Raw genomic sequence first — 14227 nt, 5'->3', positions numbered from 1 at the left:
AAACCTAAATTTGGGGTCATGAAAACACATTTTTGGAGCACTTTGCCAAATTTGATAATAGGGCTACACTACAAGAAAATTTAAATGGCACATTTTACTGATTTTGCAGCCCATTCTTCACACTCCTAAGTCATCAATATGGCAGCTTTGTCACTGAGCCTACACTTCAAACAATGATGCTCTACGTGGCTGAGTAAAGGAGGAAGTCAGGAGATGCAGTATAAAGAGCAACAAAGTTCGCACAGGGGGAAAGTAAGGGTGTAAATGATATATCTTAAACCAAACCAGGATCTTTTCCTGAACCTAACTGCATTGGTAGAGGGGTACATAGTTTAAGATGTAGGGTCACAGACGGAGCTGTTGTGTTGGTCAAGGTGGGAGTGAGAACGTGTTGGACTTGGGGTTTTTTTAAAGAAAAAATGGGATTACAAAAAAATAACACATTTTTGATTATAACAAATACAGCATTTTATGATTTAATGCTAAATTTGGGAGCACCATAACAAATTTTGTATTTGAAGTGTTATCAAGTCCTGATTAGATCCCCAAGAAGGTTTGTTCCGGCCCTGCTTGTATCACTGTTTACTGTGCAAACTCTAACCTCCACTTGCTCTTTCTTTACTGAAATATTTCCAGTTGCTGCCATGGAGTGCCTCAAAGACTGCTGCAAGAACTTCATGAAGAAGAAGGGGAAGGAGCAGGAGACCCAAGGTAAACTAGCGTCCTGCACAGATGCATATCAGCTGACAGAGGGTTTTGGTTTCTGATTGTGTTATTTCCTCTGTTTTCAAGTTATCGCGATGAAGATGCCTCCTAACAAGGCATCAGGATGGGAGGCAGATGAAAGAAGGGGGGTCACAGAAGACTACCTCCTGTCCAAGCTGCCCCCGGACGGCAGAGAGGTGCCGTTTGTCCTGCCGACATTTAAGGCCTCGTACGTCCAACCCAGAGGCTCCCGCTACCCCAATATACAGCCTGGACCGCAGAGTATGTATCCCTTTTTTTGCATAGAAAGATGCTTTAATGTCTTAAAGCAAATTGCACAATTTCACCATCATAAACTGTTGAATGAATGAATAGAAGGTGAAATGAACAGTGATGAGTGATGTGTTAATTTGAAGGCTGGGTTGGCAAATATTGCCAGTCCCATTTTTAGTGTCTCTAACCACACTGAGTACACAACATGTACCACGCATGTTTTTATTTGCAAGAAATAACATTGATAATTTTGCTTCATGGCTGCCAGGATTGGCTCGATTTTGAGGGTGTGTATTTCAGTCAGTCAGACCGGCTCTGGGCTAGAGTTTGTGTAAAGAACAGGATGAGATCTTGGCCAATCAAATGGCTCAAGATGGCTTTTATCATTATGTGTTTCATTTTGTTTAAAAAATTGGAGAATATTCAAATGTTTTCTGAAGACACCTCTTGTACTGCTTTGCTTCTGAATTACGGTTCTGTAAGGCTGTTTTTTCCTTACACACACGTTCTTGGTAGCCTAGTTTCTGTCCATTTTGGGAAGACTTTTTCTTGACACAAAGTTCTGATATCACATATTTCACTTAATCGGTGCCTCCATGAGGCTGTTTATCAGCTGTAGTATGTAGTTTCTTATGCAATGTAGGTATGACATAGGAATTTGGGGTTAAAAATGGCAATATTTAATGACTGTACAATAGGTTAGTGAGTAAGTGTCCATGCAGCAGCCTATAACACGTGTAATCTCTCCTCAACATAGGGTTAGGTTGGTGTGATTGACACATTTTGCTCCACCCACTCCACACAGCCAGTTGCCTCATGCACTAACTTTCATTAAAATCAGCTCAGAATCACTGAGGTATGACTTGACGTTTGATTACACAAGTACCAGGATGTCCTGTTTCTAGATGAATAGCTGCGGCCTCTCAGTTTGCTGACTGAAAAGAAGAATTTGGTCAAATGGCAGCATGTTGATCTTTAGCCCTGCTGTGTGTCTGCAGGCTCAGCCCGGTGCACGTATGCCGAGAGGAAGGCAGAGCTGCTGGGCTCCAGTCAATTCACCTACAGCCCAGAGTCCAGCTTCCATCAGATTCAGCTGGCCGAGTACTTCTCCCCAGGATCGACACGCCGCAACACAGTGAAGAACCTAGACGCCGGTCCACAAAGTCCAGGTAGCAGACACAGCAGTGCATCAATCCAATCCAATCCTATCCAATACAATATGTTTTATGGTCAGACTGATAAACCTTTTTTGTGTGAATTTACACTCTGAATTCTAAATTTAATGCATTCTGTTTTTGGTTACATTACACAGTGTCCTAACTTTTTGGAGTGAGGTTGTATGAAATCAGCAAGTTTAGTCCAGATTTTCATGTGCATATTCATTATAAACCCATTAATAGACAACAGTTTGTACTGTTCCAGAAAGAGAAGTATTATGGCTATAGGGATGAGAAATGTTTCCCTGAACCCTCAGGGCAGGTTGAATGCATTTTACACACTTTTCATTCTTCATTTGTTAATAGTTTTGGCTGTGTTCATGCATTTGGCATGAATTTTGGCAAGATTGTGTAATTTTATTTACTCTTTTTATTTTCAGCTCAGCTCCTGCATTAAGGCTAAAATACATTCTTTCCACCTGATTGCGTCATTTTGACCATATTCAGCATATAGTGAAGCATGAACTGCTTCAAATAAATAAAAAAATAGTTCATCTTTAATCACATCAAAGATGCAGCCATCTAGAGAGACATGACAAACTCATAACAAAAAAAAAGAGTTATTTAGACAGCTGCGATTGCAGCCAGGCCTATAAAAATGGTGGCATCATGACAGAAACCTTATAAAGGCTTAAAATATTCAAAAATCAATTAGTGTTTGATATAAAAAATTAGGGCAGATATTGGAAAAAAATCTGTATAATGAAAGTAGAAGATAATAACTTATGATATTATTTTTATAGCTTGCATTAAAAGAGCGCATTTTATGTGCACCTACAGAAAAATGAATACCACATCAATGTGGTTTTTTGATTTTGCCTCCAGGTTTTCTGAAGCCGGGCGTCGAGCAGCGACTGAGCAGCTCCATGTTTGATCTGTCCAGCCCTCAGAATCACATGCAGGTGAGACTGTTCTCTATCTAATCTGTATTCACACAGTGTTTCTCACCCTGTGTCAACCAAGACTATATATAGGTTTATAGTTTCCACTGTCCTCAGCAGCGTAGTATAGTGGAACATTGCAAACAGGCCTCACAGACTGGATTTGTGATTTAAGGGGAAAAGTTCAGCGGGTCATTACATCCTGAAGAGTTAAAAAAAGAAGCTAATCTAAACACTTTAAATATTAACTATTTTTATCAGATGTGTATTTAATTGATCGATAACGTCCCATTTCAGACTTCCTGTAACCTTTTTAAGTCTTTTAAAAGTCAAAAATAAAATTCAAAACACCACAAGAGATACTGTTTTTATAAAAGAAAATGAATAATGGAGCCTGTGAGTCATTCTGAAACTGATCTGAAAGGTTTTTGAATTTCGAAAGTGATGATAAGGTCACAAGATTAATTTCAGCTTCAGCACTCATTCCTGGAGTCCAGCGGCTTTCCCTGAATGCATCTCTGTTTGCTACATATGATTCAGCTATTGATTTTCTTGGACAAAGTGTTGTTTAATCAGTAAGACAATAGGGAAAACAATGAGTAGGCTGGGGCGTAATTCTTTGTTCTGTGAAGGATGTGGTGCAGCTTGCATGTCAACAGCTCCTTCACACTAGGAGGCTGTTACAAACAATTAATCTCATGTCTCACCCCAAAACCTTGATAAACATTACAATATCTCCCTCAGTTCACACTTCAACGTCAGAACGTCAGAGTAACGTGTTAAAGCAACACACTCACTGTTTTGCTTATTGTGAACCAACACTGATACGTTTCTTTTCACCTTCCATTTCTGTTGATGTCCTTTTATCAAGAGCAACATGCAGTGGGTGAACAATTACAGTTCAATTAGCCCAAATGTTTAGCTTGGCAGCATTATGAGCAAACAGTAGTAAGTAATGAAAGCATGAAAGGCACAGCACCTTGGCAGTAGATCTATCAGTAAACAAATAAACCAGAATTTCCAGAATAGAGGTGGAATAAAAAAAGTGCAGGTAACAAAATAAAGAATGAGTGAGAGATGTGTGACAGATTTAAGGAGGAAACAAGATATTATTGCAAGGATTGTAGTATCAGTCAAATCCACCACTTTTTTTCAAACAGAATATCTCATTATTTTGGAAAGATGGCAACAAATTTTGGTACAGACATTCGTATTCCCAGGAGGATGAAATCTAATAATTTTGGTGGTCTGCAAACTTTTCCTCGAGTGCTACAAGGAAGATGGAATTTGTAGTTTTGAGTGAAAATCTCTGCAACAATTAGATAATTTGCAATCAAATTCTGTGAACACATTCATGGTCTCCAGGGGATACATCCTAATGACTTTTCCTCTCGTGGCACAAGGAAGTTGTCATTTGTGGTTTTAAGTGAAATGACTCCGCAACTACTGGATGGATTGGCATGATATTTGGTGCAGATATTCATGATCCCCAGAGGATGAATTGTTATAACTTCAATCCCCCTGACTTCTCATCCGGCGCCAATTTTAATATGTTTTATGAAATGTCATAAAACCTGGTAATTAGTCAGCATTTTTGCATCCATGGTTCCCTTGTTTTGAAGACAGTAGATTTTATGAATGGGTTTTGTTTAATCTCAGAAAAAAGTGATGTGGTTGAAACAAGCATAAGAGACTTTCACATTTTGCTCTAAAATAAGAAAGTAGAACTATTTTAGATTTGGTATGTGTGTGCAAGATATCCTGTGTCGTGCATGTGACAGTTCTCTCTGACCAACCAGTGGTCTGCTGTCTTTTAACTCTACCTTTTAATATTGGCTCAGCTCTGGCTCTTTTGGTCCCAAAAAGAAGTCACAGGTACAACCCACAACTTTGCTGACCAAAAAAATAGTGATTACGTTAAGTGGAGCCATGTCATATCGTGCAGTGGAAATTCAGCATAAGATATACTATATATAATAAACATTATGCCTGCTACACATCATTAGCATTTAGCTCAATTAGCTACCTAAGCAGAGCCTCTCAAAGCCTAAATGATGGTTTTTGGTTTCAGTTGAAAACACAAAATGAATCTGTCATCCTGACTATCTCTCTGTGTTTGATTCACCTGCAGCGCTTCGACTCCGTCTCCAGCGTCCTCAGCAGCACCTCCTCCATGATTGGCTCCATTGAAAGCAGCCTGGGTAACTTAAATACAGATTTGTCTCCGTCAACAAACACCTCCTCTTTCAAACTCTCTATGAAGTGTGATTAAGATCGCTCTGCATTGTGCAGCAAGAAAAGGGCAGACACAGTAATCGCTTGCAAATGTTTTCGCCGAGGGCCACTGTTGAGCTTCAGATAAGCCTCCTTACACAAGATAACATTATTCCATGAAGAGAAGCAGCTTCATTACAATAAGAGATACATTACTTCTATGAAGAGAAAATTGTTTTTCCTTCAAGATTTTTTTTCTTTAAATTGCAGGCTATTTTAAAAAGAACTTTAGAAATACCTGTGCAGCCATGACAAATTCCCCCCTTACTTACTATGCAACAATAACACAACAATGTTGCTTTATTTATTGATAGGTAGAATCGCATGTGGCTATGTATAACTACTCTGCAGTTCTGTAGACACTTGGAAAAAGTGCTTTCATGAAATAAACAAAAACAATCATAAAAAAGAGGAGGAAAGATCAAATTCTTGGCCAAATCAAGATCTTGTTGAACTTTGAAACCCCTCTATCCGCTTTTAACACTCATGAACAACTTAATACAGCTACACTGTAACACTATATTCAATAACATGCAGTAATTTGTTCCTGTTGTGCTGCTGGTGTTACAGACTCCATCACCCTGTCTGGGGATGAGCGTGAGCTAGGGAAGGTGTGCGTCCGAGTGAGCTACCAGGAGGCCGTGGAGCAGGTGTGGATCACTGTGGTTCAGGTAAGGTTACAAGCTGTGAGGAGAGGGGAGCAGGAGAACACAAAAAGCTGCATTGTGCTCCTCTGCAGCATTTCTCAATGGAGCCTCTGTGTGTCCAGAACACAAGCCTCAGTTAGATCGTCTCTGTGCTCTGTTAACTCTGGCTCGGACACTCAGGAGGAAAAGGTTGTTTTTTAAGAAGCAGAACCTTCCTCATTGATGCTGAAACACAGCGATGAGTGTTTCTGTGCATTCATGCAAAATGAATCAGCTACAGTGTGTCTGTGTGTATTGCACTTTAAGTCTTGTTTACAGTTTTAAGATTTCAATGAAGAGATGTGCACTCATGTCTCAATGAACAGGGGCAAAAGTAAAAAATGGGGCACTTCTATCCTATCCAAGATTAAGGTCTTGGTTTTGGTTAGAGGTCACTTTTGTCCCACGGTTGCATCATTGTGGCACTTCAATGATCCATTGGGACGTTTGGAGGAACCAGTAAATTACTGGGGTCTCACAAATACCCTTATTGTGTGTTTAAAATTGAGTCAACCCTGCTGAAATAAAAGTTTAAAAAGAAAAGAAAAGAAAAATATATTACAAACATCACAGCAGTCTCTTAATGTATATAAAACACAATAAAAAAAAGATGCATGCACACATACACAGGATTGTTATAAAGGTTTTGGATTATTTTGTGTTTGTATGCATGTAGTTCTTGCTAAGCAGAACAGTTTGTTTTAAACCTGTTTGCTTAAGGGCACCATAGCCTATAAATAGATTTGACCGGCCTCAACTAAAACGTTCTTTTTCCTCTTATGTTATCAGTGTTCAGACCTCAGCGTCGTTCCAGATGGAGTGGAACAACAAAAGATTGGACTTAAAGGGATCATCACCATCCCCAAACCAATCCAGTTCAAGACCTCGATCAAGGACTACTGTCAGGTAGACTGCTGGCTAGTTGAGTGTCAAGTTGTAACTCAGGAGAAGGACAGTGAATAAAAGGCAGATTTTTTTACCTAAGACTTTGACTTACCAATTTGACCTTTGTATACAGATGCTGTACATTATTAGATAAACCTTACTATGTAGTTACCTTTTGTCTTTGGATAGTATATTTACAGTTTTGTTATTCCAGTAACAGATGGATTTATTATTTGTTAGTAAGTTGTGGAAAATCCCCATGATTGTGACTGTCTGCTCTGCCTGCTCTTCAGGACATGTCCTTTATGGAGACCTTCGTGTTTGCGCTGCGTCTCCAGCAGTTGCGTGGCAGTGCCTTGGTGCTGCGGCTGCAGACACACAACCCCAAGAAACGTACGGTGGCGGAGTGCGTCCTCTCCCTACGACAGCTCGGCCCTCAGGAGACAGAGCACTGGCTGGAACTCAACCTCAAGTCCAAATCCTCTGTGAGTGTTGTGAACGAGTTATATTTGTTTGTTTTTTTAAGGAAGAGTGTGTCGGATTTACTGGCATCTAGATGAGGCTGCATGTTGCAACCCAACTGACTGCTCCTCCCTTTCCAAACATGTATGATGGCCTTCAGAAAATGTAAAAATGAGAGAAGGCCATCTCAAGAGCCTGTGTCAGAATAATAGCATGCCGCAAATATCTGAGCTAATTGTTAATAATTGCATGCTAATATGCACAAATGTTACGTCTATGCACCATGTTCACCATTCAAATTGCAAGTGGTTTCTAATTAGCACAAATTACAAAGTACAGCTAAAGCTATTGGTAAAGTTATTAGATTTGCAGGTATTTGGTCATAAAAAGTATTGTGGGAAAAAAATGTGATTGTCCTCATGATGGCACTAGGTGAAAAGTCAGAGGGTCAGTAAAAGTGATTTTATTTCACATAAATGTCTTACCAAATATCATGATAATCCATCCAATAGTTGTTGAGATCAGTATCCACAGATGTCAGCCCTAATGGAGGCTCTAGAGGAAAGGTTGGAGGACCATCAAAGTTCACAGCTGATAGAGTCGTACGTGCTGTGCAGCTGTTGTAGCCAAGAGGAAAAACTGGCAATGCGGGAATATCCTGAACTTTTATTACTTATTCTCCACCATTTCCCTCGTTGGCTGCTGTCTTTTATCACCCCCTTGTATGTGGACAGAAAATAAGAACAAAGCACTGTGTGTGCCTCATAAAACTGTCACCATGATGCATTGTAGCACACATGCATGTTCCGTACTCTTGGCCATAACATCGTAACATCGGCGCAGAGGCACACTTTGTGTTGTTGCATAATCACAGGAAAAAGAGAAAGGGGATTCATTATCGAAGGGAAATTGGGAAACAGGCTTTTATTGGAGAGAAGAAACCAGAGTGCGGATTTTGGAAATGTAAGACATGGAAAGTAGGTCAAACCTCAAACCATTTCTATAGCAGAGAGTGGTTTTGTTGATAAATGGATGCATGTCTGGCTAGTGACAGTGAAATGTGGATGTTTCTGCACTTAGTGGATCAGACAGTGAATCATCATTAAGTTCTCAGACTGTCATTTAATTCAGTGAGTGATTTTACCCATCTGGTGGACACAAAAGGCCCAAATTGTCCAAATCACTGTGACTCAGTAGACGCTCTTAACGGTCAAGACAGCTGAACTCGTAGAAGTCTCGAACAAGAGAAATATTAGCAGCGTTCGGAAAAGAAACAGAACAGCCGGCAGTCTGAATCATACAGAAACAACCAGGCTGGAGGCTCTGTGCTAAGTGCTAACCTTGGTATGCTAACATGCTCAAAAAGCTAACAAGCTGATTTTTTTTTAAGCAAAAACAGTCATGGAAAAAATTATTAGATCATTGTTTTCCTAAATTTCTTGTTCATTTTAATGACAACTAAAGACACATTTGTTTGGATAAATATAATGATAACAACAAATATAGCTCATAAGAGTTTAATTTAAGAGCTGATATTTAGCAATTTTCCATTCTTGATAATAACTAAAATAGTTATCAAGAAAATGGCTGGATAACTGCTCTTAAATTAAACTCTTATGAGATATTTTTGTTGTTATCATTATATTTGTCCAAACACCCTTTAGTTGTACCAGGCATTAAAATGAAGAAGATATTGGAGAAAACAAGGGCGGTCTAATCATTTTTTTTATGACTGTATATTTGTTTACCTGATGATTTCGCTCGAGGAAGACTCAGCAAAACACTAAAGTTGTTATGGTTCATCCTAAGGGGATCATGAGTGTCTCTCCCAAAATTTTTTCCGAGCCATCCCACATTTGTTGCGATAGTTCACTGAAAGCCACAAATATCAAACTTCTGGTGGCACTAGAGGAAAGTCAAGTGATCACCAAAGTGATTAGGATCCATCCTCTGGGCACCATGAATACAATTTTGTCCACAATTAAACCACCTACAAATTTGGGAGATAGCTGAGATCATAGTGTAACCCTTATTTCTTGTCGGGGTATCGTTCTCCAGTCTCTCAGGCTGATGGGTGATGAGCGGGCTACAAGATAACTCCACACTTATTTCTGAATCTTCTTTAATAACCAACATCGGTACAACAGCATACAGCATTCCACTTAACGGGTCACAATACAAGAGAAAACCCCGCAAAACTCCTGCATCCGCTTGACTACCCCTCACACACAATTGTCCCCCAAAACAAGGGCAGGTAGGAACTAATTTACTTTGGGCAAGGAAATGAAAATGAATACATAAATTATAGTGAAAGTGCCATAAATAATAATGAAGTAATTATTGTATATAATAGTAACTTAAATAATTGAAATAACCAAAAACATATTTTTTTCATTAAGTAAGGTTACAATAGCTAAAAAAAAAAGGGAGATTTTTGTTTAATGTAATGTTAAAAGGTACTTGTTTTTTACTGAATCTATTAGATCTGATATTGAGGGAAATAATTATCTGTTTATCTTCCAGGTGTGCCACGCTGAGCTGCATCTCACCACCTGCTTTCAGCCAGTCAACGGACGCATCCAGCTCCAAGTCCTCGCCGCCCAGAACCTCCCAGCATCCTCTTCACCACTCACCCAAGGTACTGACTGCTGGTGCCCCTCCCTGGTGATAAATCAAATGTGAAATGTTGTAACAGCAGTTCTGTGTGGCTCATGTGAGTAACCAGGTTGTCGTTTCAACCCCTGAAGCGTTTTTTGTCAAAGTGGAGATGCAACAGTTGGGGCGGGTGGTGATGAAGAAGAAGACTCGTGTCCTGAAGGCCTCGGGGGGGCAGTGTAAGTGGAAGGAGACGTTTCACTTCCTGCTGGCTGCGTTAGACCAGGCCTGCTCGCTGTCAGTCAAACTCTACAGCCGGAGCTCAGTCAGGAGGAAACAGTGTCTTGGACAGGTGAGTTGTTCTGACTCCAGGTTGGTCACATGGGAAATGACAAAAGTGTAAATCAGCCTTAAAGGGGACATATTATGGCCATTACAGGTTCATTCTTGCATTTTTTGCATTGTTTCTACTAGAACATGTTTACATGCTTTAATGTTTGAAGAAAGTACATCATTTTCTCAATCTGAGGAGGATTGTGTTATTCCTTTTTTCCAAAAGTAACATGTTGTAGGATTTGAAGATGATTGGAGATTAAAGGAAACAAGCTGAGGAATTATTACCCTCCCAATGTGTCTGGCAGGTTCAGCTGGGATTCGACAGCCCTGTCCCAGAAGCAGTGGAGCTGTGGAAGGACACGATGGCTCATCCAGAGAAAGTGGTGTCCGCATGGCACAGGCTGAGCGCCGCCTAAACCTCTTCTGTCTTCTTGACACACTACAGATGTGATGCTCCCGGGCTGCAGGTCCAGCTGTGCCCGCTTGTTTTTCCAGGAGCTGACCACAAGTCTAGACTCTGGCTGAGTGGCCTGAGTCTGAAGGACCGGACTGTAAACTGCTGAATGTGCTCTGAATGCCCTGAGAGACCAGGTTTTCACTGTTCAGGTGCTCGGTTGTAAAAAGGTGTTTCGAACAAAGTGTAATTACTGAAAAGTCATTTTTTTGGTGGTTTTGGAGTAGAGAAAACTATTTTTTTCCTTAAAAAACTGTAGAGCATTTATCCAACTGACCAAGTCAGCTGCATAGCAGTTAGCTGTATATAATGTTGTAATTAGCAACTCTTGTGTCTTTTTAGGGAAACCTCTCTCTCTGTTTCAGTTGGATAGAAAGTTTACAAGCTGAGAAAGTCGACATAAAGCTGAATTCACTGTATTAAAAACCTTATGTAATTTAGTCCCATCTTAAAGGATAAGGCTGGCAATATTATACATTTTTCTCATTGTCAACGAACCCACAAAAAGATCAAAACCAACACTACATTCTGGATACGCAACGATTCTCCACCTTGTCTTTGGCTCTCAGATTAACACCACTTGTTCCTAGTGAAGACATAAAATCTTTATGAGAATATCAGTCATGAGAATATAATCACATATATAGAGGTATATTTTAAAAAGGGCTCTGTAATTTGCTGAAACAGGTAGGCACTGTTGACTTCACAAATCATTACTTAAAGTAACAATATCAAAGATCTTTCAGGTGTGTTTTTGAATCTCACTGCCCAGAGAGGAATTTTTCTTGGGAATGTAAATGATAAATGGACCTGCACTTATATAGCGCTTTTCTAGTCGCTTTGCGACCACTCAAAGCGCTTTACACTACAGACTGCACTCATTCACCTGTTTCACACACACATTCATACTGGTGGCAGAGGCTACCCTAAACGGTGCCACCTGCCACCATTGGGAATTCATTCACACACCGATGAACACAGCATCAGGAGCAATTTGGGGTTCAGTATCTTGCTCAAGGATACTTCGACATGTAGGCTGCCATGGTCAGGGATCGAACCACCAACCCTCCGATCACTGGACGAACAATCTACCACAGCTGCCCCTCATTTATTTATTGAATATCAGTTCCTTGTTTATAATACTGCAGCAGAAACAAGCTGCTACCAACATATAATCATCAATTGAAGTTGATTTGGCAAGCTTGTTAAACAATCACCAACTTAAGCCCAATATTCACACACTTTTAGCTCTGTTTTTGGTCTCTACCAACTCCTGGTAGAGGGAGGGAAATATCTGGCTATTAAGCTGCTAAACCTTTCACTATGTTCACCAGCTAGACAGAGTATGATGTACAGAGGCTTTATTGAGCTTTTTCACTGAAAGTAACTGCCTGCTGCGTCTTATAACGACATGAGAGTGAACCCAAAAGTAAATTTACAGACATTAGAGCTACAATACAGCTCCATGTTATCATTTGATGCATAGTTAGAGTAAACTAGCAGTTTATAGCTGCTTTAAACAGGAGTAAAGGTATTTGTGGGGACTTCTTTAGATGCTGATTTACACACATTTTGTATGTTAGCAAGTAATGAATGATCTTATCAGCAACAATGTGCTCACTGATATGTTTTACTAGTTATTAGACACCAATGGATGGAGCTCTGTCAGCGATATCAGTGTCTGGATACACAGTTTTGTTAGTTTAATCTATTCACTGTTGATTTTGGTCTTTTCATGGTATTTGTTGACAATAAGGGAAATATAAAGCAGTATCAAACCTTAGCTGGACGCTTTTGATAAAAGCACTTTAATTTTTTTTATGTATTTAATGTATTAATGTTGAGAATTTAGTGATTAAAAGTAGTCATTTGAAAAAGTCACGTTAGTTTGTGTGTTTATTGAAAGAAAGATGTGAAAGGAATATTTAATGGAATATCAAATTAAAATTAAATTTGAGCAATACGTAGCTATTTTTAAATGATGTGGGAATGACAGGATGTCTTTTTTAGTGTCTTGTTTATGGCACGTGGAAGGAAAGCAGGCCAGAGTCTTGGTTATGTACACCACTCATGACACAAAGTCTGTCAGAACCTGTAAAATAGGTCAACAACCATAAAACCACAGTGTCACAATGTCACTTTTTATTGAAGAGGCCACTGGTTGAGAAATCTCAAAGCAAACAGCAAGAGAATCTGCACGGCGCTTCTCCTCCTCCTCCTCCTCCTGACTCGGCTACATCCTGTTTTTTCAATTTCACTCTTTATTATAGCGGCAATTCAACGCCACTACTGTTTGTAGGCAATCTCAATCTCAACCTCAGCGTTTGAGGAGTGATTATAGAAAAGAACATTTGCCATTTGTGGGAGGAAAAATTGAAACAATTTCCTTTCAGCTGCAGCACCTTGAAAAGCTGAGTTTCAGTTCAATTAATTGTGTCCACGTTTTGAAGATTGCCTGCACTTAAAAAAAACAATTTCCTTCAGGGTTTTTGTAGCCTTCTTTACCATTCAACTAATCATTTTTAACATAAAGCAATTTTTTTGACAGGCAAATTAGTACTTTTTGGGAATAAAACTCTCAGGTTTATGATCCCAGAGGGAATCCTGTCTCCATTTCAGTCTCATAAAACACAAGATTGACCGGCAGCCTGCTCTGTGTAACCAGCTGTAGACGTGGACACGCAAACACACACCCAGTGAACAATAAGTCTGTGGACCAAGAAAACACAATCCGGCGGGTGTTTGTGTTTAAAGTGTGTGTGACCAGGACAACCGGGTGCCCCACGTGAGCTGACCTGCGTCAGAGCCTTCCATATCCTGGCGTGCCAAAACACCATCATCTTTATTTTACGTAATTAATGTTTGATTTATGGTTAATGTTACACAGAGGGCATTCCAGACACACCTTAACCTGTGACTTGACTTAGCACTCAGCTCCAATTGCCCCTGGCTGCAGTACGCAGATCGGGGAGAGGCTCAATGTGGGCGGAGTTAAACGTTTAACTCCGCCCACGTTGAGCCTCTCCCCGATCTGCGGGCTGCAGCCAGGGGCTTCTCCTCAGCTCAGAGCAGCGTGTTTGACTTAGACTCAGAGAAGGTACTTGAGTCTCACAAGCAGGATTTTGGGTTATTGTTCCTCTATGTGCAGAACAGATTCTCTCCTTGACACCCATTTGGCCGCTTGCCACACAGAGTCTGCAGCACATTCCAGTTGTCTCATAACCACATGCTTGAATGTGCAGGTTCCTCCACCTGGGAGACACAATGGAGAGTTTACAGGAGTCCTGCAGCAGAGAGGAGAGCTGTGAGACAATGCCCCTTTAATCACATGAAGGCCTTTTTCTGTTTTTTGTCCTACATTAAGGTTTATGTGACATGGCATGATATATGACTCTCTAACCTTATTAAATGTCGCTGACAATATGTTGGAAAAGAATCAGAATTGCTTGAAGAAAATAG

General features: G+C 40.1%; 1 protein-coding gene across 1 annotated transcript; it reads left to right on the top strand.

Moving 5' to 3' along the window:
* The first annotated feature begins 644 nt into the window (after positions 1-644).
* LOC131988433 (tandem C2 domains nuclear protein) lies at positions 645-12641 on the top strand. The gene is made up of 11 exons (XM_059353544.1): positions 645-711; positions 793-987; positions 1977-2147; positions 3021-3097; positions 5208-5277; positions 5921-6021; positions 6826-6942; positions 7215-7406; positions 9907-10021; positions 10131-10330; positions 10620-12641. Exons 1-11 carry the CDS (start codon positions 645-647, stop codon positions 10728-10730), a joined length of 1416 nt encoding a protein of 471 aa, XP_059209527.1. The 3' UTR covers positions 10731-12641.
* The last annotated feature ends 1586 nt before the right edge of the window (positions 12642-14227 follow it).

The sequence above is a fragment of the Centropristis striata genome, chromosome 16 (assembly GCF_030273125.1).
Source record: "Centropristis striata isolate RG_2023a ecotype Rhode Island chromosome 16, C.striata_1.0, whole genome shotgun sequence".
Lineage (NCBI taxonomy): Eukaryota > Metazoa > Chordata > Actinopteri > Perciformes > Serranidae > Centropristis > Centropristis striata.
The sequence above is the reverse complement of the archived record's forward strand: the minus strand, read 5'-3'. Positions and strand labels throughout refer to the sequence as shown.

What these genes read in the sequence shown, in the direction of transcription:
- LOC131988433 (XM_059353544.1), top strand. Translation starts at nt 645, where the DNA reads ATGGAGTGCCTCAAAGACTGCTGCAAGAACTTCATGAAGAAGAAGGGG. An exon ending in GAAGGAGCAGGAGACCCAAG is followed by an intron (nt 712 to 792) that starts GTAAACTAGCGT and finishes TCTGTTTTCAAG; the next exon opens with TTATCGCGATGAAGATGCCT. An exon ending in CGATCAAGGACTACTGTCAG is followed by an intron (nt 6,943 to 7,214) that starts GTAGACTGCTGG and finishes CCTGCTCTTCAG; the next exon opens with GACATGTCCTTTATGGAGAC.